Genomic DNA, 22,090 nt, shown 5'->3' with positions numbered 1-22,090 from the left:
ATGGTGGACGAGGCAGGAGCACACAGTGAGGGCCAGCACTGGGGGCTCCGGGTCTGCAGGGTGGGGCCCGACACCCCTGCCCCCTCGAGCACTTTCTGCTTGAGGGGGAGGCACCTCCTGCAAAACACTGGGATATTCTTTGTCAACGTGAATTTTGGCTCATGAAATCTTGTTTCCGCAGCGCCAGCACCAGCACCAGTCCCAACCGGAAATTATTTTCCAATGAAGCTCGGCTGCCTGTCACCGCAGCAGGTGGCTCAGAAAACGTGAGCCTTTCAATTAAGTTCAACTTTTAAACTTCCTCAGCCCAACCTTGGCCACCACTTCTCATTAATGACGCCGGGATAGCCGGGTGAGGTGGGGCTGTCAGGGGGCATGTGCTCCCGTTCCACCTCCAGAAGCCCCTGTGAGGCCTGGGGTGGTGGCAGCTGTCGGAAAGCAGCGGCCTAGGGGATGGGGGGGCTTCCTGATGAGCTCTGGCACCTGCCGTGTCTGGCTCAGGGTGGCCCCAGCTCTGGTCTCTGAGGAAGTGTCCCAGGCTGTGGGTCCCAGTAGAGATGGGGTGTGTGTGTTAATCCCCAGCAGCTGGATGAAACCAGAGAGGAGAAGCCCCAGGATGACTTTCGCATGTTGCTCTGGCCCTGCCCTCCCTCCCCAGAGTGCCAGGCCCTTGGGGGCCTCTGCTCCACCCTCATAGCCAAGGAAGACTCGGTGTCTCCCTTCTGTGCCAAAGGCTGGAGTCAGGCTCGTCCAGACCCTGACGGCCCTGAGGGCCTGCACCGCCCGGGGCACCTGCCCTCCTACCAGCCCAGCCTCCTGGATCCATCTGAGGCCCCTCCCTGCTCCTGTTTTGCTCTGCCCTTCAGGGGATTGGCCATGTGAGGTCTGTAGAGGAAGGGGCCAGAAGGGGCTGAAGTGTGAGTGGCCAGGAGGGGCCGGGACCCTGAAGACCCCGGTGCTCCATCTGGGCCCTGTTCAGGAGCAGCAGTTCCTCACCCAGGTGTCCCCACAGCTTCCCAGCATGGCCGGAGCGCCGGGCACACACTGGTCACCGAGGCCTGGCAGGGCCTCCCTCTGCCTCGGGGGGGGGGGGGGCCTGGCGCTAGTTCTCCTGGAAGTCCCCACGGCTGGCTTGCAGAAGGGTGGCGACACTTCCAGGAAAGGCTCTGAAGCCAGGGCCAGCCAGGACCCGGGCAGGGAACCCCAGACACAGCTGCCTGGGAGTCCTCAATCAGCTGGCACCTGCCACGTGCCGGAGCTGGGAGCCCCTACACCTGGGAGCAGGCCCAGCCCCAGGCTGCCATCCCGGGGCCCAGAGCCCCTGCCACACCAGCTCCTCTGGTTCGCACACTGAGGGGCTGTCTTCCAGCCGTCAGGAGGCTCTGGGGGTGAGGACCCTGGTCTGGTTTTCCTGGGGTCTCCAGCATCTAGACCAGTCCCTGGCTCCGGCCGGTACTCGGGGATCACTAGGGGAATGGCCGCCTCCATCGGGAGGTCTGCACTGGCAGCTGGAGAGGCCCACCTGTGTCACAGGAGGGTGACTGCTCACCTGAGTGGCCTGCGCTCGGGGATGGGGGCCCGGGCCGGGGGTGCCCAAACTTGGGGCTTGGAGGAGGCAGGACTGTGCCGTGGAGAGGGGCTGAGGATTGCCCGGTGGGAGCCCCTGCAGAAGCAGGCGCAGAGTGGAGCCCCAAAGCTGGGGTGGGGGCCACAGAAACGACTGGGTCCTGTGCCCGAGTGAGTGGCACCTGCTTGTGTCCACAGAGCAGCTCCTGCCACCAGCCCCCTGCACACCCCAGCCCGGTGGAGTCGCCCCTGTGCCCACCTCGGGCAGCAGGGCAGGGGCTCTGCAAGGTCCAGGGTGGAGGAGGGAGCCTGGGCCTCTGCTGCCACCCAGTGGCGACGGCGCGGTGGCCGGGTGATGGGCCGGGGGACCCGGGAATCAGGGGAGCCCCCCCAGGCCCTCCACCCCCAGGTCCCGCCACCTGGACTTTGTCACCTCACTTGTTTTTCTTAACTAAGGAACCCGCGTCCCCCTTTTGTAAGGGCACCGCGAGGGTCCTGGGAGGCCAGCGGGGCCTCCAGAGCCGGGCCGCTGGGAAACGGGTCCTGGGGCGAGGCCACCTCGGGGGCGGCGGGAGGCATCCCGGCCCCGGGCTCCCCAAAGGTTGGAGTCAGGGCACCTGCTTCGACAGTGTCGCGAAGGGGAGGTCACCTCGTGGCCTGAGGACAGGCCGTGGGGACCCCAGGGGGCGGGATCCAGCGCGCAAGTGGGAAAGGGCGGGTCAGGTTGGGGTCCCCGGCGCGCATCCTGCAGGGGTCCGGTCGGGGCTCCCGGGCCAGGGACCCGCCCAGCCCCACGCCCAGCCCCGGGGGGCGGGACCGGTGCCCCGGACGGGGGCGGTCAGGGGCGGGGTCAGTGTCCGGGGCGGGTCCGGGCGCGCTGGCGGCGCATTTCCGCCGGACGCGCGGGCTCGGGGCGGATGGAGGCGGCGCGCAGGGCTCGGCTGAGCCGCCGGAGGCCGCCCTTGGGGGGCGGGTGAGCCCGGGGCCTGGGGCCGGGGGCGGGGGCGGCCGGGGGGGCGGCCCAGGGTCCCCCCAGCCGAGCTGCGGCGCGTGCCCCCCACGTGCTTCGGGAGCGCGCCCGGGCCCCGCCCCAGCCCCCCCCCCGTGAGCTCGCCCCACGCCCCCTCCCGTCCCGCCCTCGCCTCCCGGGGCCGCCCCGCAGGGCCCCACGCCCCGCGCTCTGCTCCCCGCAGCTGACATCTCACCCCCGCCCCCAGCGCCCCCAGCGCCCCGAACCCCCGCCCCGGGTCCCCGCGGGACGGCGGCGGCGAGCGCGCGCGGCTGTGGGCGGAGCTGATGCGCACGACGGGCGCCGACCTGAGCGCCGACGGCGAGCTGCCCCCGCAGCCCGCTTTCCCCCGACAGGTGCGTGCGCGAGCCGACGGGGCGCACCGGGGCCTCCCCGCGCCGCTGACGCCCCCAACCCATCTCCCCGTTTCGCAGGAGCCCACGCGCGACCCCGAACCCGCCGCGCCCCCCGAGGTCTTCACCGTGGGGTCCAAGACCTTCACCTGGACGCCGTTCCCGCCGGCCCCGAGGGGGGCAGAGGGCACTGGCCGCTCCTACCGGGTGATCCGCGGAGCCGGCGTGCGCCCCACGTCCCCCGCCCGGGCCCCGCGAGGATGCACCGCGCCCCAGCCCCCCGAGGTCCCCAGTGCCCAGGCTCCTCAAGGATGCACCGCGCCCCAGCCCCTCGAGGTGCCCAGTGCCCAGGCCCCGCGAGGATGCACCGCGCCCCAGCCCCCCGAGGTCCCCAGTGCCCAGGCCCCGCAAGGATGCACCGCGCCCCAGCCCCCCGAGGTGCCCAGTGCCCGGGCACAGCCGGCAGCGGACGCGGCACAGACTCTGCAGAGCTGCCCCCTGTGCCAGGCCGACTTCGCCCCCGGGTGAGTGCACCTGCCCTGGGCCTCTCCCCTCGGCTGCCAGCCGGGACCCCAGCCATCTTTAGAAAGCTAAGAGGTGCCCGAGCTCGACTTTGGCCTTTCAAAGTAACTTTTTACACGCAGAAAGTTGGCCAAGGCAGTGACTATGGACTAGCCAGAGGGCACCCGGATGTAGGTTTTGGGGGTCCTCCTGCTGGTCCAGTGGTCCAGGGTCCTGACCACAGGCTGCATTCTGGCTCCAACCTGCAGGCTCTATGGCAGGTCAGAGCACCTGTTCCCGGATCCCACGCGGTGGCCCTGCCATCGGGCCTGGTGGGCTGCGGCCACCGCCAAGGCTGTGGGTCACTGAGAGGTTTCCCACCAGTACCGCCCCAGCGGTGGGTTGGAGGTTTTAAAAATGAAGACTGTTTTGTGTCTACAGATGTTTTTTCTTTTTTAAAAAGCCGGTATAAATCGTTATGCTTTAAGTTGGGAGACGGAGTCCAACTTTACTAAGAAGTTAAACTCAAAACTGCCCGGCTTGTGGGCCGAGTGTCACGCAGCCGAGGACCCGGCGGTGGGGGTCATGATGATGGAGAGGGCCTGGGAGGGGGAGCGAGGCAGGGCTGTCCTGACACAAGCTGAAGACAGATCCAGCGGAGACAAAGCTCTGTCACTGGGGGAGGCCTGAAGGAAGCCCAGAGGCTGCCCTCCCCGAGGGACCCCAGCCCGGAAACCTCTGGACAGGGTGCCCAAGGTCCAGACCTTAGACTCTCCTGGCAGCCTTGGTGACAGCATGTGGTGCGGCTGGTTCTGAGGATGGGCTGAGTGGCCCCGGGGACTTCAGAACTCACGGGCCGGGGTCTGCAAATACTGAGGCAGCCGCCAGGACTGGCTCGGGCCTTGGAGCAGCAGGGAGTTGGCTGCGGGGCCAGGTCTGCTGAGGGCCCCGGGCTGTCCATCCTGGTGGGGCTGTGGCCCTTGGCCCGAGAGTTGTAAGGAAAGGACGTCGTTCTAGGCTCAGTGCAGCGGCTCTCTGGCTCCAGGGTTGAGCCTGTCTTTTCCGGGCAGTGAACTCGGACAGTTGGTCATTATGGTCCTGGAGGCGACTTGTCTGGGAGGCCCTTGCAGGCAGGGAGAGGGCATCTGGGCTGCCAGCAAACCGCCTCCCGGGCCATGGCCACAGGTGTCTCCGGGGGCCTGCAGGACTCCTGGCGTCTCACAGCCCCTGGGTGGGCCTGAGGTGGCCTCTCCGCCTGGCTGCTGGGGGAGCTCCCCTGGGGCTCATTCAGACTAGGGTGCCCCCAGCCTCGGGCGTGGAGCCTGAGAATGCGTGTCCCACACGTCTTCCAGTGTCACGTGTCCAGGGCGCACGCAGAGCCTCTGACCCAAGAACAGGATGTGGAGAGGCCTTTCCTGGTTGGTGGGCCCCTCCTCCCAGACCTCGGCTCACTTCTGACCCGCCGTGGAGACCGTCGGGGTTTCTTCGTCCTTGGGAAGGGCGAGTGCGCGGTGGAGGCTCTGGCTGGCGCCCTTCCGTGCGGCAGTGCTTCCCTCCCTGGGAGTGACCATCTCTTCCTCACAGGCTGGCCCAGCTGGACATCGACAGCCACCTTGCCCAGTGCCTGGCGGACAGCACAGAAGACGTGGTGTGGTGAGCCGGCTGCAGGTCTGCGCCAGGATCACCGCCCTGCCCGTGACCCGCAAGAAAGCTGAGGGTGCGCATTAAAACGTGTCACTGTGACCTGCTCCTGTCGTAGCTCTTTCTGTTGGGACCAGATGGCCCCTTTTTCCACGTTGGCTTGTGGTCAGCAAATGGGCCTGGGCCATGAGTGGACCTTTTCACCAGCCGAACTGGGCAGCTGCACCCAGGAGGCCCGTCTGTGCTCTGGTGACAGGCTGGCTCCATGCAGTTCAGTGCATTTCAGTCCCCCAGATGCAGCCACAGTCTCTCCCAGAGGGGAAGAAACGGTCACTGATGCCCTGGGTCCCCCCATCGACTGGCAGACGAGTCAGAGTGGCTTCCCCTCTAACAGAATTTAAGGGGGGGCAGGCCCAGCAAGCGCCATGGGCAGTGGACAGGCTGGTCAGCCACAACCACGACCTCGCTCAGGCTTCCGGGGCGGGGGCCGGGCGCCTGGGCTGGTTTCCGGTTCAGGAAGAACCAGGCTTTGGCACCAGCTCAGGCCGGGCGCCCTCATCTCTGCCACAGCCACGTGGCCACGGAGCACTGCTGGCGGGGGGGGGGGGATCCGATACAAAACCTCAAGGTGAACTCGCAGACGTCCGTTTTCCTTTCAAAAATGGCCCTGTGCCAGCCATGAAAACACACGGAGGGAACTTAAGGGCAGGTTACTAAGTGCCAGACGCCCACCCCAGGCGGCCACGTCCTGTGGGTTCCCACTGAGAGGGTTTCTGGGGAAGGTAAATGACAGACAGGAAGCCGGTGGTTGGGGCACAGACAGGAGGGGCAGGTGCAGCACACGGATGCTTCGTGGTGGACACATGTCGTCAAACACCCTGTCCCGACCCACGGGCTGTAAGCGGGGACCCTGGGAGATGATGTGAGCTGTGCCACGTGCACCCTGTGGGGTGTCGGGAGTGGGGGCCGCTGCGTGGGTGGGGGGCAGAGGGGAAATCTCTGTACCTGTCCCTCAGTTTTGCTGTGAACCTGAAACTACTCAGCCAATAAAATCTATTTTTTTCCCCCAATGGCTCCCAAAACCTCTGCTTCCTGGAAACACCTCCTTTCAAAGAAACCAACAGTAAGCGTTTTCATGAAGGTCTTTAATGGCCGTGCAGTTACAGAGCAGCTGTGGCCGTGGGGGCCATCCACCGGAGAGCCGGTGGCCACGGCTCTGCTCACTGTACAGAACCACGCGACGTGGTGCCCGGAGCTGTTGGCTAACGTCAGGACTGTGACCCCAAACCGCAGGCCGATGGGTCCTGTGCCTCCCTGACCTCGTAAGACCGATGGCTGCGTGTAGAGCTCCCGCCACCGTGAGCTCGGCGTCACGCGCACGTGCTCTACACAATCGACCAACCCGGCAGCCGGGAAGCTCCTGGGCAACACCCAACTTGGACAAATAAAGGCCTCAACCTGGACAAGTCCAGGGCCCTGTACTGGGGTCACTGCGCCCAACACAGCCGATGACCCACCAGGACGAAGGGCACTCAGGCGGTTCCTGCCACACCGGGGTCTCCCTCCCCGGCGGCGTCGACACGTCCCAGCGCTCTGCTCCCGTCACGAGTGAACGCACAGCCCTCGGACCGGGGCCCTGCCGCTGGACGTCCCCACCGGCAGCGACGCCCGTGAGGCCCAGTCGGCTCCCGCACTGCCCCGTGCGCCCTGGTCTTGCTTGTTGGAGGGAAGTCTTCCTGGTGACATTGGGTCTGGTTGACACAAGTCTCCATGATCCACAGAAGCTGCTCTGCACCTCGGGGGTGGGGAGCAGAGACCCCGGGGACAGGGACAGGGCCGGAGAGCCTTGGTGTTCCTGCCCCCGCACCCGGGGCCCCGAGAAGCCGGAGCGTGAGCACCGGGGCTGCACAGAATCCAGCAAAGCTGAGCGGCTGCACCGCGGCGGCTTCATTTTCAGTTCTCACCGTAACCTCCTGCCCCAGACACCAGCCACGTGGGGAGAGACCGAGCCCCACCTGCCACGGAGGCGCAGAGGGGACGTGGCAGTGCAGGCCGTGGTCGCGTCCCCGGCTCGCGCCCCAGCTAACGTGTTAGGGACCTAAAAACCCATGTGATTCACCTCCTTCTAGAAAACCTTCGGTCTGGCTTTTCACGCCGAAGGAGGGCGGCCCGGGGACACGTGCCGCCTGCGCAGGTGGTCGGAGCCGGCCTGCCGCGTGGGGCGCGCAGCGCGACCGCGTGTGCTCCAGGTGGTTTCACTGCGAGCCTGGGGCCCGCCGCAGGCGTATCTTAAATTTCCTAGCTCTGAGCCTCACCCCGACTGATAGAAACACTCCCCCGGCACCTGATACGTAACACAAGACATCACGTAGGCACGGCGTAGGGTTTTCAGAAATATATTTTGAGCAGATTCAGTGTTTAGTTTCCCGTTTGTTGTGTTTTTGGTCTCCTGGTGCTTTGGTGGGCAGCACGTCAGCATCTCCGCCGCCCGATCCGTTTTCCTCGCGTGGGGCCGGTGGGCCGGTGGGGCCGCAGCCCCCGGCGGGAAGGGAGCGGCGTCCGCCCCAGACCGCACGGCCACTCGCACGCTCGGCAGGAAAATACTTGTTAAAGGTTAACAACGGGAACTTACCGGGACTTAGAAAATGTTCCGCTTTTGTAAAAATTCTTCACGGCAGGCACTTCGACTCCCGTCCCCAGCCCCCCGTGCGCAGCGCCACGCTCCTCGTCCGCGCCGCTGGCGGGGCCCCCACGGAAAAAAAGCAGCATGGGGAGCGGCTACACCATCGGTACATTTTATTCCTCGGGACATTACAGGTGAGTCTCCCGGCGGCGCGGGTCGGGTCTGTTTCTGTGGAAAATGTGCACCTTCGAAATCGCGGGGCCGCGTCTCCCTCGGACGCGTCCCGGGGCCTCCGCCGCGCAGGCACAGGAAGCAGGGTCCTCCAGCGCGAAGCCGCCCTGCGGGCCGATGCGAGAGGCGCCCGCGGCAGCGTCCCTCCCTGGCATGCAAGCGCTGCGGTGAAGGAGAGTGGGGGTCATTCGGACGTGGCCGCGGCCGGACGCCTCACACGGACTCCTCGGTGGACAGCAGGAGCGGGTTGATGTACTCGAACCCTTCGAACTCGGACTGGTCGATCCTCTTGATGACGTCCCTGCGGGCACAGGCGGAGGGCAGCGGCTGCAGTGACGCCCTCCCCCCCGCCCGCCGCGCCCCCGGCCGGGCACCCCCGCGGCCCCCACCCCGGCCTACTCGTCATCGGGGGTCAGCTGCACGGGCTCGCTGGTGAACTGCGTGTCGAAGTTGTCCAGGCCGTAGTCGTCCGCGATCTGCGGCTGGAAGGGCGGCAACGCCTGCTTCTTCTCCAGCTGGGGACACGCGAGAAGTCACGTCAGGGTCACGCGTCCTTCTGCTGGGCCCACGGCCCACGGCGGGAGGCGCGTGGCGTCGCCACGTGCCTGGGACACGGGGGCCCCCGAGCACAGCAGAGCGCGCGCCACGCGGCGGGGATGGCAGGGCCCAGTGGGTGAGCCCGGCTCGCATCCCCGCGGGCACGCCGGGCGCACAGCGCTCAGGATCGCCAGCTCCGACAACGCAAACAAGGGGGCCGGGGACACGGAAACGCTGGCAGCTTCTGGGGACGTGAAGAGTGAACTCGGGTTCGGCCGAGGAAGCCGGTGAAGGACACAGGGCGTCACAGAGACAGACGGGTCCTGCCCACGAGGCCCAGCGGGCGTCGGGGGTGCGGCCAGCACGGCAGCCGGGCCACCAGCCGTGTCCACAGCCAGGCCGTGGGTGGGGACACGTCCGTCTTCTGTCACCCAGAGGATGGCAGGGAGGTCAGTGCAGAGCAGAGGGGACAGGGGGTCCCTGCAGGCAGAGCAGGGTGACCCTGTGTGCACGCGTGTGTGCATGCGTGTGCGTGCCTGAGCGTGTATGCTGCGACCGGCAGGGACGGGCCACGGCCTGGGCGGGATTATGGGGACACGAGGCGTTCCCTTCCTTCGTTACCGTCTGCCCGCCACACCCACTCTTCTGTCAGTGTGAAACAAACAGTCTTTAATAAAAGTGTAAAAGGTGGGGTATTTCTTAAACCATTTCGCCCTCTCAGCAAAAAGTCAGGGGGGTCCGGGAAGCAGCCCGGCGGGTCATACCCCCCCCCGAGTGTCCCACGTGCCCAGGCCACCTTCCTCAGGAAGGGTCGAGGCGACTGCGGGGTCTGCGGCCTGAGCCGGGGGTGGGGCCGGGGCTGGAGGGACTGTGGCGTGTCCGTGTGACACTCCCGTGTCCCACAGCTCCGCGCTGCCGAGGACACCTACAGGAACCTGTACAAACAGGAAACTTCTTCCCAAAATCCCCAGAGAGCCGAGGGCGGCGAGAACACGGCGCGTGCGGAGCTGGCAGTGGGCACTGAGCCTTGGAGGCCGAAGACAAAAGTCAGGCCCGTCACCTGCTGGGGACGGAGCCTCCCCCTGCCAGGGCCGGGCCCCAGGGTGGCAGCAGGAACATGAGGACGGGGCGAGCGGGCCCTGCCCCTGGCCTCCAAGTGGGGTGGTTCTGGACCCAGGACCCAGGACCCAGGACCCAGGACCCAGGTGTGTGCACAAGACCTTGGACCTCAAACGATTCAGACGCTGAGCTTTCAGGTGCAACATCAGCGGCTGATGGAAGGACACCAGGCCCGTGGGAGCTGGGACACTGAGAACGGACCACGTACCAGACACCGACGGGGAACCCACAGCCGGGGCTGCCTGGAGCTGCCCGTCGAGTCCGCCTCACCCTCTGCGCTCCCGAGAGGATGCGGACACTCCCGCAGAGCCAGATGCCACACAAAACACCACATTTGGTTGGCAAATGACCACGTAGCAACCCTGATGCGGAGACTCACGGTCACCAGACCCAAACCTCTGACTGCTCAGGGCAGACGCTCGGCCAGGCCAGCTGGCGCCACGGGCCACGTGTATTCTATGTCCAGATCTAGGACAGCGTCAGGAAACCCGGGAGGCCACCGTGGCCTGGGGCTGCGTCGGGAGTGCGGCCCTGCCCGCAACGGGTGAGCAAGGAGCACGGCCAGTGGGACGCCCCTGCCCGTGGGGACCTGTGAGGGCAGGGGGACCCTGGTCCCCACTCTATCAAATGCTCTGCCCCTTCCTCTGTGCCCGCACCCCTCACAGAAAACCACCCCCTTCAGGCGTCCCAGGCACGGGACTCAGAGGCCAGCCACGCAGCTCAGATACAAGCGCTGCCCACGGAAGGATGAGCCCACGGTGCGCACCAGGCCACCAGGCCTCACCCTGCGCTGCCGGAAAGGGGTGAAACGGGTTAGGGGCACGGCCCACACCCAAGGACAGGCTTCCGGCAAGGACGCAGTGGCCAGAGTGAGCAGAGGCCACCTTCCGAGGACGCGGTGCTGCAGCCACCAGGTCTCGGGGGGAACTGGATCTGGCCGTAGCCGCGGCAGTGCCTGAGCCGCACCTGGGGGACCCGACACCTGCAGGGTCAAGGGTCACGGACCAGCGTGGGCGCCAGGCTGAGGACAGGCCTGAAGGCGCAGAGGCGCAATCACTGACCACAGCCTGGGCATGGCACTCCCTCCAGGCCACGTGTGCCCGAGTGACACGGACAGGGTTCGAGACCAGCCAGAGTCCAGGCTTCTGCCTTGTGCTCAAGGAAACAACGCAACTGAGAAAACTCAGTCGGTTTCTTGCAAAGTGCCAGTGCTCTGAGCTCCGCGTGAGATTTGCACCTAACTGCAGGGGGCCTCGGGTTCTGCCGTGGAACCTGCCAGCGAGCCTGGCAGCCACGCGTGGGCATCACGAGACTGTTCCCACGCTCCTCACACCAGCCAGGGTCCCCGACCTGGGGCCAGCTGTCCCTGCCCCACCCCACAGACACACAGACCGCAGCCCTGCACACGGAAAGTGCCGGTGACGGGAGGGGCCCCCGTCCGCCCCAGAGCCGGGCTTTCTCCACACCCAGTTCAAGCTGAAGCTCCACGTTTAGTCATTAGCCATACAATCTTTTCTCCAAAATAGCGCATGTTAAACATTATATTTCGGCAACTCTGCGACCGTGCGTGTACTTTCAAATAAATCAGGTTCCCTCCTTTTAACAGCGGGAACCACAGGGCTGAACCCTAACAGGACGGCCCGAATGGCCACGCTCCTCGGCTGCCTCTGGACAGATAACGCCAAGTTTTGAAACCAGCCAACAGGAAACCAAAGGGAACACCCTCCTCTGGGTCAGCCCCACCCTGCGATTCCCCACAGAGTCATCAAGGGGCACGGTCGCAGACCCGGACGCCCCCCACGGGACCCCGGCGGCATGGCCAGGGGACGCCAGGCCAGACTCCCCCCCGATCACCAAGAAGCACCACCCCAGGGGTGTATCTGGTCCTCCCTCTCCCTGTTCTGTCACAGCTTCCAAGTCACGCCCCTCTAGCCCTGCCAAGGTGCCCACCACACCCTTCATGCCCACCCATCACCAGGGGCAGGGGACTCGGGTTCTGTGACATTACCAGGTCCCAGTCTATGCTGCGGAAGAAAGCGTGAGACTTGATGTCGGAAAATCCAGTCTGTGGCCGGCAGCCGAGCCTCTCTTTGGGGTCCTAGGGGTCCAAGTTCAAATAAGGACATGTCAGCGAGAAGCAAAGAAGCCGGATTCACGGCCAGGCTTGCAGCCCATGCCCAGCAGGGAGCCCGCCTGCTGGTGACCAGCAGAGGCCCAGCCCTCCTTCCATTAAAACTCCCCCAGCACCTCCAGCTTCCTCGCCACACGTCTGTTGGGTGTAATTTGTCACCCTGTTTTGCCGTGTGGGTAACAACCAAGGACCCACAGAACGAGCCGGGATAGGAAGCAGGTTCCCACCCGCACCGAGGTGTCCGGAGCCGCCGGAAAACGACCCAGCGCAGCGGCTGAGCCCTGGCCCCTAACGGAGCCGGAGCCCAGGGCGCCACAGACTCCGCCTGCCCTGGGGGCTGCAAGCAAGCAGGTGGCTGCAAACGTACCTTGTTCAAAAATCCCTTCAGGACGTGGGAGGCTTTGACGGAGAGGAACCGGGGGATGCGGATGGGCTTCTCCAGAATCACTGCGAAGGTTGGGGTCACAGTGAGAAACCGGTCCCCTGCCGCACCCCCATGTCTGCTGTGCCCAGCAGCGGGGGAGCCGCTCAGGGGCAGGGCCCTGGGACCCCGGGACCCCTTCCTACAGCCCAGCGGGATCGGCAGCCCACAGAGACCCAGCACACGGTCGCGTGTGTTCATCCCAGGTGAACCTCTGGCCACCGGCGTCCCCAGGTACACGGAACCTCTGCATGTGGCCGCCAGAGGGCGCCTCGGGGACAACTGAGGGCCTGGCTCCCAGGGCAGGGGCTCCTGGGTGGCAAGAAGCCCTAACGGTGGCGAGATGGGGGCATCGCCCCGGCTGAGCATGCGCCACGGTCCAGGCCTCCAGGGCGCACCTGCCCGGGGCACCCGCCTGTGCTAAATCAGGACGGGTTCTTCCCCGGTGACAGTGTCCCCAGCCCCTGGCGGGTCTGAGAACGGGGCTGGCCTAGCGTGTGGGGGACGATCGGTTCCAGGTGAAGGGCCCAGCCAGGGGACCCTCCCAGCCGCACCGTCGGTCACCTTGGAACAGGTAGTCCTCGGTGTTCATGTCGGGGTTGTCGGTGATGATGTCGAAGGGGGAGCGCCCGGCCATCATCTCAAACATCAAGACACCTAGCGCCCACCAGTCCACGCTGAACCCTGGGGGGAGCAGGGGCCATCAGGCCGGGTCGGCCTCACGCACCGGCTGCTGGACCAGCAGGTCCGGGTGCGGTTTCTGACACGTCCCCAACCTCCCCAGGGGGCCTGGCCCTCCCTCCGTCCGCCGTCCTGGGGACGCTGGTCTTTCGCATCGACTCGCAAAGCTGTCCCACGTCGAGGCCATGAACCCCCAGCCTGGCTCTGCCTGTCGACGTCTAGGGGTCACCTGGCCTTTTGATTCTGTGTGCGGCACCTTCGGCCACAGACACACGAAACCGAGCTGATGGGTGGGGACGACCGTCCTCTCCTTCCTGCTTTCGGTCACCAGGCTTGAGGACCCCTTTTCCTAAGATACTTTGTTACATTTCCTTCCACAGTAACTGTTGCGGCTTCACGTTCAAATACAGCTGGTCCGTGGGGAACGTCTTTCAGTGAACAGGGGATGGGGGGGCTTCGGCCCGTGGACGGCAGCTGACCCCGAAGTCTCGTCCCTCCCTGTGGCCCAGTGATTGCCGCCTGTCCTCCGGCTACTAAGTGACATCATCGTAGTGGCCCCTGGTGCCTGATTACCTGAGGGCAGGTACTGCCCACCCTGCCCACCCCACCCCACGGGCACAGGCCTGCCTCGCACCCGAGGGAGACGGGGGCAGAGGCACTGCCGTGTCCTCGAGGTGGTGGGGGCCTGGCTGCGGGTTACGCCCGGTTTCTGCTGCCTCACCCACGGCACCCACTGAGCCGGGACCCCGTGTGCCTCTCCCTCCTCTCGGGCCCTTAGGGCTCCCTGATCAGAGACCTTCCATCCAGTGTCCTCTGCTGGGGACCCTCTAGCAAGACGTGGGGGAGCAGAGGCCGAGTGACACGGGGCTGGGAACAGGGCAACGCGTGCGCGTCTCAGGCGTAGTTTGCTCAGCAAGCCCCTCCTCCTGGGCGCCGGGCGAGGCCTCCGCCCTCCCTCTCTGCCCTGAGCCCGTCCCCGAGCAGGGAAAGCTTCCAGAGTTGGGGTCGCCATCGCCCACATCGTCTGTCCCCTGCGTGTGGCCCCACCCGCCCGCCCGGCCAGGAGCCAGTGCTCACCGTATTCCTCCCCACGCAGGATTTCCGGGGCGATGTAATTCGGGGTTCCGCAGAAAGTGCTCGTGGTGTCCCCGGGGCCCAGGCCTTCCTGTGGGGACAGAGTCGGTCACCAGGAGGGGGGACACCCCCCCGATGCGACCGGGCCGGTGGGACCACAGGCCTCTGAGGAAACCCGCTCGGCACAGGGGGAGGTGCCCAGGCTGGTCACCCTGGAGCCGGGGCACCCGGTGGGTCGGCGTCGCTGCCCAGGACCCAGCGGGCGAGCAGGTCGGGCGCCGTGGGACCCAACCCGGGGAGGCGCTCGCCTTGCACATGCCGTAGTCCGTTAGCTTGATGTGGCCGTCGGCGTCCAGGAGGACGTTGTCCAGCTTCAGGTCCCGGTAGATGATGCCCCTCTCGTGCAGGAAGTTGAGGGCGATGCAGATCTCAGCGGCGTAGAACCTGGGGGCCGGGGGGACAGCCTGTGTCAGCAGAGGACCCAAGGAGCCCGGACGAGAGGCCTGGGCACCGGCACGAGCCGGGGGGCCGCCACTGACCCCGCTCCTGCATCGCACGGCCCGTGTCCTCTGGCCGACCGTGCACAGGGCCAGCAGGACCAGGAAAGACGCTCAGCACCTAGTTGTCCGGGAAACAAATCAAAACCTCAACGGGACACCACCTCACGGCCACCGGACGGCCAGTGTCAAACACAAAAACAAAGAGTGTTGACAAGGGAGGAACATGGAGAAACTGGAACCCGGGGGGCACCGCAGGTGGGAATGTAAAACGGTGCAACCACCATGTAAAACTATGGAGACGCCTCGAAAAATTTAAAAATAGAATCACTTCTGGACGTGCCCTCGGAGAACAGGACGCGGGGTCTCCAAGAGGCCTCTGCACACCCCCATGCGCAGCCGCACTACTCACACCCGCCAAGAGGGGGCGCCAGCCCGGTGTCCACGGAGGGGTGGAGGGTGATGGAGACGGACAGACATGCCCCGTCCACACCCTGGGACAGCGTCGGCCTCAGGAAGGAAACTCCAGGCCCGGCCGGCGTGGCTCAGCGGGTGAGCGTCGACCTAGGATCCAGGCGATCGGGGTTCGATTCCCGCGCAGGGCACATGCCCGGGTTGCAGGCTCGATCCCCAGTCGGGGGCCTGCAGGAGGCAGCCGATCGATGACTCTCTCATCACGGATGTTTCTCTCTCTCCCTCTCCTTTCCTCTCTCTGAAATCAATAAAGACATATAAAATAAAAAAAAATTAAAAATAAAAAAATATATATTTAAAAAGAAAGGAAACTCCAGCACCTGCCCGGACGTGGATGGACCTGGAGGGCGTCATGCTGAGCGAGAGGAGCCAGAGTCAGGACAGACGCCGCGTGTTCCACCCACGGGAGGTCCCTGGAGGAGTCGGTCGGTGGTAGAGACAGAGTAGATGGTGGTGCGGGGCCGGGGGAGGGGGTGAGTGTTCAATGGGGACAGCGTGTTAGTTGGGGACGATGGGCGGTGGTGACACCTGCACATCAGTGTGAATGTGCTTCGTGTCCCCGAGCTGTGCCCTTAACTGTGGTTAACGTGGTAGATTTTATGTCGTGTGTATCTCACCACAGTTAAAAGAAAAAGTGAGTGTGTGGGGCGTGTGCTCTTCTCGATTTATAAACTGCTTTTCCCCAAAAAGGCTCTAAGGTGACTCAAAGCTGCATGGAAATTTTTTCAAGTGAGGAAATGAGGGGAGAGAACACCGTGGAAAACAGGAAAGGGGGGGTGTGGACGCAGACGCCGAGGCCGCGCAGGGAGCCGGCCCGGGCCCAGGCGGGAGAGGAAGGGGCGAGTGTCCTTCGGAGCCATTTAAAAAAGAGAAACGGGGGTCACTTTCTCCCAGGGCCCAGCGAACCCCGGCTTTGCATCCGTGTGAAACAGACCAGGAAGCGGGCGGGCGCTGCATCCACTCGGGGGAGTTGAGTCAGAGCTTGTCCCCCCGTTTCAGGAACAGACAAGGCAGAACCAGGGCGGCACCGTCCCACGGAACACCCGCCTCCCTGGGACCAGGCTCCCGGCCGCCCCCGAGGGGCTCTGGAATCTGCCCACGCGGGGGAGGGCGGGGCTCCCGCTGCCCCCAAACCTCACCTCCGCGCTGCTGACCTCCCGCGGGGCCCGCGCCCGCCCCTCCGAGGCCCACGCCCGGCCGGCACCCACCTGGCGTGCTCCTCCGGAAGCTTCCTCTGCCTCTGCATGTGGAACATGAGGTCCCCGCCGTTGACGTACTCGATGACCAGGAACAACCTGGGGGGAGAGCGGGCGGTGGGGGCTGGGACCACGGGCGGCCGGCGGCCCCCGACCTGCTCGCCGGGAAGCAGCCGCGACCGAGAACCTTCCCAGGAGCTGCGCGCTGGGGACAGGCTGTCCCAGGCCGAGGGCCTGTCGTCTTTCTCGGCCGCGTCAACTCTCCCGAGCGGCCGGGTCAGCTGCGCCGCTCCCGGTCGGGAGGGAAAGCAGCCCAGACTGGAGAGGCCACGGTGGAGGCGGAGCCCTGCGCCCCTCATCAAAGTATCACCCTGGGGAGGCCCGCGGTCACCCAGTTCTGCCCCCGATGTAACAAAACGCGGACACCCCAACTTTCACCAACTCGCTCGTTCCATCCAAGCAGAGCGAGATCTCCCTCAGGGCAAAAAAGGTAAAAAAAATAAATAAAAAATAAGGCCCAGGGGGGAGCGGAGGCCTGGGGAGCAACGGGAACCAGCTCCCCTCACGGAGGAAACACCATGCGAGCCAGTGGCAGGTGCAAGGCCAGGTGATGGGAACAAGGCTGGTGAACGACTGGCCTGGCCGCTGAGTCTGGATGGACTCCAGGAGGGGACGGGGCGGGCGGAGGAATGGAGGGCCCTGTCGAGGGGGTGGTGGTGAGGAGGTGCCCGTGAGCAGGACGTAGGGAGGAAGGCGCTGGGGGGACTCCTTGCTGGAGCCTGGTCACTGGGCCTGGCTGTTCCCGGTGCAGAGATGACCCCGAGCAGCAGGCCAGAGGGTGGGGGGCTCAGTGCTGATCCTACCAGCAAGTCTGGGGAGCAGTCGAGGGGCCCCTGGGGTCAGGCCCAAGCTGCCGGGGTCCTGGGATTTAAGGGACCGAGACCCGATGACGTCATCAGACGCGCTCAGGGCCCTTCAAGTCTCCAGACAATCTACCAGGCGGCTTCTTTCCAGATAAGCTCGTTTTCGCATTTAATCAGGTTCCATTTTCAGAATTAAATTCCCACACAATTTTCCAGAAATACCCTGCTGAGGGCAGCTCTCGGATTTGTATTTGTAGGTCACTGGCTCCGCTGGGGGAGTCGGGAGGGAGACAACCCCAGTTCTCGGGCCACGCGGCAGAGTCCGCACAGCTCCGGTCTTCCTTCCGTCCCCACTTCCAGGGATGTCCTCAGAACGCACCCTTGACCTTGCCACAGCCTCACCCGTCTGTACGTGTTCTTGTGCCCACCTTCACGCCACGGGTGAGAGACTGGCGCACCTACCACTGACCCGACAAGCCCAGAGACAGGTGGCAGCCACGTAGCCCACTGCCAGGCTCTGTGCTAACAAAACTCACGCTTAACCCTGTTAACCAGGGAAAGAACCTAAGAGTTAGTCCAACATTAAAAAAAAACAGCATTTATTCAAAATTCTAGGGTGACTTCTAAGTGGACAGATACTGTCCAGTTACCAGGAATCGTGTCCCTAGTTCTGGAAAAGGCATCCTGACAGCGCCTAAGGGGGCCGAGGAGTGAAGCGGACATTTGAAAACCAAGAAAAGTGGAACCGAAGGGAGTTTCCTTTTCCGTCCGGGAACCACGGGCCGTTTCCCTACGAGGGACGTGCAGGCAGGTCCAGCCGGATGCGCAGGGGCCTCTGGTCCAGGTCCTGGGTCCCTCTCCGATAAGGGAATTCACTTAATTTTAACGCCGATCCAGCTGCAATCACAGTAGAGGATTCTTTTTCTTTTTAAAGCAGGATTATTATTTTTTTTGTCCATAGATAGACCTTAATCCCACGTCTGACATTTCTCCCGAGTGAGGCTCCATCAGTGGCACCAGGTGCCGATTCACCCGATGACAACGCTGTGACTCAGACGAGCTGCCGTGACAAACCCTCCAACGTCCGCGGGGAGCAGGTGAAGCCCACCTCTGGCTGCGGTGCCTGGGGGGAGGGCGCCTGCCACACGAGTGAAAAAAATGTGATCTTCCGTCTGGACAGTAAGACGGGAACAGGCGGGAACTTGTGTAAGAGGAGCGGCGACTCTTGGGCGGTTACTGCCCCCCCCCCCCCCCCCCCCCCGTGGCCTGTAACCTCCGCCCGGCTGTGGGGCCGGGGCCTGCAGGTGGCATTGCTCAGCCCCTCAGCCAGCGGACACCCTGGAGGACACAGGACGACGGGATCCGGGAACCAGGAGGGGACGGTCCCGTTCCCAGCCGCTCGGTCAGGGGCAGCACCTCCGTGGCCTCCAGCCCTGGCAGACGGGGCACCACTTCCCCGGATGCACCCAGCGTGACGGTCACAGGTGGGTGCCTTGGTCTTGGCTGCGCCCCTTCCTCTCCCAAAATCCTTCCAGCCCCCACGGGGAACAGGTTTGTCACCGTCACCAGCCACCCTGAGTGAGGCAGGTACTGACCGATGCCCTTGGATGAGAGAGAAATGAGCAGGGGCGCCCCCTGGAGGAGGGGTAACATCGCAGGGGTTGTCAGCGTGCACCTGAAGCCCAAGAAAACGACCTGCGGGTCACCGCGGGAAGGACGCAGGAGGCAACGGGCAAAGCTAATGTACCGAAACCATGTGGCTCGTTCCCACATGGGACAAAGACCTCGCCAGAATCGAGAGAGACACTCAGGACAAACACGAAGCAAGGAAGTGGGAATGCCGCACGAAGAATATTATTAAATCCCCCGAAGTGGGGGCGCACAGGTGGGAGGGTGGGAAGGTGGGAAGGTGGCCACGAGCCGCGTGGGGGGCCTGACGTCACGGGGACGTGGTGCTGTTCCCTGGGGAACCTGTAGGCATAACGCCTCCCAATAAAAATGCCAGTTTCTCTTTCTTTCTGCAGCCAGGCTGGTTCTAAAGCCCACGTGGAAAATAAATACAAGCACGGATGTGACGCGGGCAGGACTGGTTAATTAGGGGAGTGTGCCCCACAGCGGCTTCCTTCTCGGCACTTTTCTGCATTTTAAATGGTGTAAAAAAAAATTTTTTTTAATTGTGTAAAGTTTTTTTAAAAAAAAGCTATTTTAGGTGGTTTCTGATATTACTTAATAGTTGGCAAAAAAGGAAAGTTTCTGGTCCGGTCGTGACAAAAGCAGCTGGGGCTTCGTCTGGTCCGCAGGCCTGGCCCGAGCGAGGCGCTGTCCTGTGAGGGACACAGCTGGGCAGGGCGTCCGGGCTGGAGGGGAAGAGGCGGGGGCACCGTGGCCTCATCTCTGCGCAGTCGTCCAAGTCGGGCCGTGGACGTCAGCCACCGAGGTTGCCACGTCCTTGCCTGGCTAACCCCCAGGCTCTTCCGCCCCCAGTGACATGCTCCCGACACGTCCTGTCCCCAAGCAGCCGGCCACCTCCAGCTTAGGAAGAACCAACGAATCGTGTTTCCTAGTGTTGGGTGTGGACCCCGATAAAGGACGCAGCCCCCAGGTTCTGGGGACCGGGACCGAGGCCGAGCCCCCGAGGGCCCCTCCCCATCTGAGCTTCAGGATGATTCCCAGTGGCCGTCAGTCTATGCACTTGATGCAGAAATAAAACAAACCCTGAAACTTCTCTGGGGCCCTGGTCGAGTCGCGATCACCCCCGATGGAAGAGCCGTGTCTCCGTGACGCCCTCGTGGCCGCTGTCCGCCAGCCCGAGCGGCCTTGCACCAGAACCCAGTAGCGGGGGCCGCGTGTTCTCCGATTTACGTGACTGATCCCAATGAAAAGCGAGGAAAACAGGGACCTCTGAGCCGTCACCGGGCGTCAAGAGAACAAAGGCCGGGTGATGGTCCCCGCCCACTCTGCCACCTGTCACTCAGCGTCAGCTCTATTCTGGGTTTAAATTATGACTGTAGCGAACGTACTGCCTTTGGAAGCCGCGGTGACTCACGTTCCCACGGAGACGCCACCTGCTGGTGGAGGTCTGGGGGGGGGCGCGGCCAAGGTCACGACCCCTTCGCCCTGTGCCTGCTCCACGCTCGTGACACGTCCGGCTCTCGCCTCCTCCCGCTCCCCGTTTGCTGAGGTCGAGCAGGCCGGCCCCTCGCCCGGCTCACCCAGTGTCTCTCCGTCGCCCATCCCCACCTACACGTGGTGGCCGCCCCCTGCTCGAGGCCGGGCACCCACCAGCCTCGCCGACTCCCCAGGCGGGACACGGGCACGAGGTCCCTCCCTGTCCAGGCGGACGGTGGGTCTAAGTAGGGTTTATAAAGACGGGCACAGAGCAGTGCTGGGCTGTGTCCCCAACACAGCGTGTGACAGGAGCCTCGATTTTAAAGACAAAGTGGAAGTTAAACAGCCGAAGCTCAGCAGCAACTGTCTGTCTCAGGGGTGGCCTGTCACCTGTGGCCTGGGACGGTGCTGCAGTGACAATGTCCCCAAACTGCAGTCTAGTGAGGGGGAGGGTGTTGGGTTTTGCTAAAAATAGTGATTTCAGCTACAATCTCTGGGTCATTTTCCTGAAACAGCTTAAACAGAAGCTGTTTCCCGTTTGGGTGATTTTGTGGTTAATTTTGAGGTGGCTGCTGTTTGGAGAAGACGGGCCGGCCATGTGGGTGTGAAATGTGGTTTTTCCACAACACCGATGATCACTTTGTCTTGAAACACAGTTGTGCTGGTGGAAGCACCTGTGTATATGTGATGCCACCGATGCAGACGGTGACACTCGGAGACGCCACGTCACCCATGACCACGGGACACGGCCGACCAGAAATGCCCGTTTCTCCCCACCCAGCGACACTCCTCCCCCTTCTCATCACCGGGGTTTGTGGAACCGTCACTGTTTGTTACCAGATTTCTGCCGGAGGCCGCAGGGCACCCGGCCCAGCTCCAGGCCTAATCCGTTTCCTGTTGTGTCAACACAGTGACAGTCACCTGGCGCTCAGCACCGGCCACGGCAAACCCTCAGTGATGCCAAACAAAGGGAGCCCTCCCAACGCCTGCAGGGACCCTCAGTCCCCACGGCCTCGCTAACATTCCGTGACTGCATCCACGTGGGTGTCCCGGTGGCTGTGCCACTAACAGCCACCCGGTGTCTGACCGGGGGAGCTGCTGGTTCTCATCACATTAGCACTTGGACAACCAGATGGGCCTCCCAGCGGCAGGTCACCCCGCCCAGCCACTAAATTCACGCATCCGCACAGCAGGAGGCAGGCACCCCTGCCACCCGTTCCCAGAGGAGGAAGCTGGGGCCCTGGGGGTGACCTGGGCAAGGCTGCACAGGCAGGAAGAGGAAAGGCTGGACGTGGGGCCGGTGCCAGGGCCTCTGCTCGGACAGCTGCCAGGAAAAGGTGTCTGCAGGGGACGTGGGCACCACCCGGCACACACCCTTCCAGGTTAATGTTGCTATGTGTCTTCAACTGTCTGCAGCCACTTTCTAACTTCAAAAGCCAGCCACGCGATCCAATCGAGTGCAGTCTGTCTGGTGGAGGGACCCCAGTCCCCTCCCACCTCCTGGGGCACCCCCACCCATCTGCAAACCTGCCTCAGCCGACGCGTGCAGGACTCGGAACTCGACGTAGAGCTGGTTGTGACGTCTCGCTAGCCTCTCACTAATTAGTGAGCCAGGAAAGCCCGACAGGTGCTCACTTTACATTTGTACCAGGAACATGACTGTATTTTAAAAAAATCATTAACACCAGGACTGCCTACACGGTGCCGGGTGTTAATAAACCACACAGCACAGCCCGGCCCTAGGAGCTCACATCTCACGTGGCACAAAGGCCCGGACAGAAATGGAAACAGCCCAGAAAGATGCCCTGCCCGGGGTCCCCACGTTCCAGGCGCTTCTAGAGGCCCCCGACTAAGAGACCACACGTGCACGAGTTACCCCTGTATGTGGCCCCCGGCGTGGAAAAGCAGGACAGGGAGTGGTCACGTCGTGGGGATCCCACAGAAACATCTAACGGGAGGAAGTCGTTACAGCTCCGCCTAAACCCACCGGGGGACTGGGACGCGGAGGGGAGTCCCTGGCCTCAGAGCAGAAAGTGCTTGGACAGCAGGGAGGGAAGCGAGGTTA

The 22,090-nt window shown here is 63.9% G+C and overlaps 2 protein-coding genes across 9 annotated transcripts in view; one reads left to right on the top strand and one right to left on the bottom strand.

Annotated features, from left to right (window-relative positions):
• Window positions 1-2,471: 2,471 nt before the first annotated feature.
• FAAP20 (FA core complex associated protein 20) lies at window positions 2,472-6,138 on the top strand. Of its 2 annotated transcripts, XM_081144266.1 has the most exons (5): window positions 2,472-2,539; window positions 2,784-2,931; window positions 3,010-3,220; window positions 3,324-3,452; window positions 5,014-6,138. In XM_081144266.1, exons 1-5 carry the CDS (start codon window positions 2,484-2,486, stop codon window positions 5,142-5,144), a joined length of 675 nt encoding a protein of 224 aa, XP_081000392.1. In that variant the 5' UTR covers window positions 2,472-2,483; the 3' UTR covers window positions 5,145-6,138. The 2 variants fall into 2 exon arrangements, with proteins under 2 accessions (XP_081000392.1, XP_081000391.1); XM_081144265.1 differs by having other exon boundaries at window positions 3,010-3,452.
• A 1,711-nt stretch (window positions 6,139-7,849) lies between these two features.
• The window catches only part of PRKCZ (protein kinase C zeta), a 68,970-nt gene continuing 54,729 nt past the window's right edge, over window positions 7,850-22,090 (bottom strand). For all 7 annotated transcript variants that reach the window (XM_081144254.1, XM_081144255.1, XM_081144256.1 and 4 more), the window contains 8 exons: window positions 16,067-16,153; window positions 14,196-14,331; window positions 13,891-13,978; window positions 12,697-12,816; window positions 12,079-12,158; window positions 11,589-11,678; window positions 8,324-8,439; window positions 7,850-8,225 (listed from right to left, as the gene is read on the bottom strand). In XM_081144254.1, the coding sequence (XP_081000380.1) occupies window positions 8,138-8,225; window positions 8,324-8,439; window positions 11,589-11,678; window positions 12,079-12,158; window positions 12,697-12,816; window positions 13,891-13,978; window positions 14,196-14,331; window positions 16,067-16,153 (805 nt within the window). In that variant the 3' untranslated portion in view covers window positions 7,850-8,137. The remainder of the gene's footprint in view (window positions 8,226-8,323; window positions 8,440-11,588; window positions 11,679-12,078; window positions 12,159-12,696; window positions 12,817-13,890; window positions 13,979-14,195; window positions 14,332-16,066; window positions 16,154-22,090) is intronic.

Source organism: Miniopterus schreibersii, assembly GCF_964146895.1.
Source record: "Miniopterus schreibersii genome assembly, chromosome: 8".
Taxonomy (NCBI): Eukaryota; Metazoa; Chordata; class Mammalia; order Chiroptera; family Miniopteridae; genus Miniopterus; species Miniopterus schreibersii.
This window is presented reverse-complemented; position numbering and strand designations above follow the sequence as displayed.

Excerpts from the sequence above, each read along its gene's own strand:
- FAAP20 (XM_081144265.1), top strand. The coding sequence starts at position 2,484 with ATGGAGGCGGCGCGCAGGGCTCGGCTGAGCCGCCGGAGGCCGCCCTTG. Across the intron at positions 2,540-2,783 it reads AGGCCGCCCTTGGGGGGCGG|CGCCCCCAGCGCCCCGAACC; the intron begins GTGAGCCCGGGG and ends CCCCGCCCCCAG. Across the intron at positions 3,453-5,013 it reads CAGGCCGACTTCGCCCCCGG|GCTGGCCCAGCTGGACATCG; the intron begins GTGAGTGCACCT and ends TCTTCCTCACAG.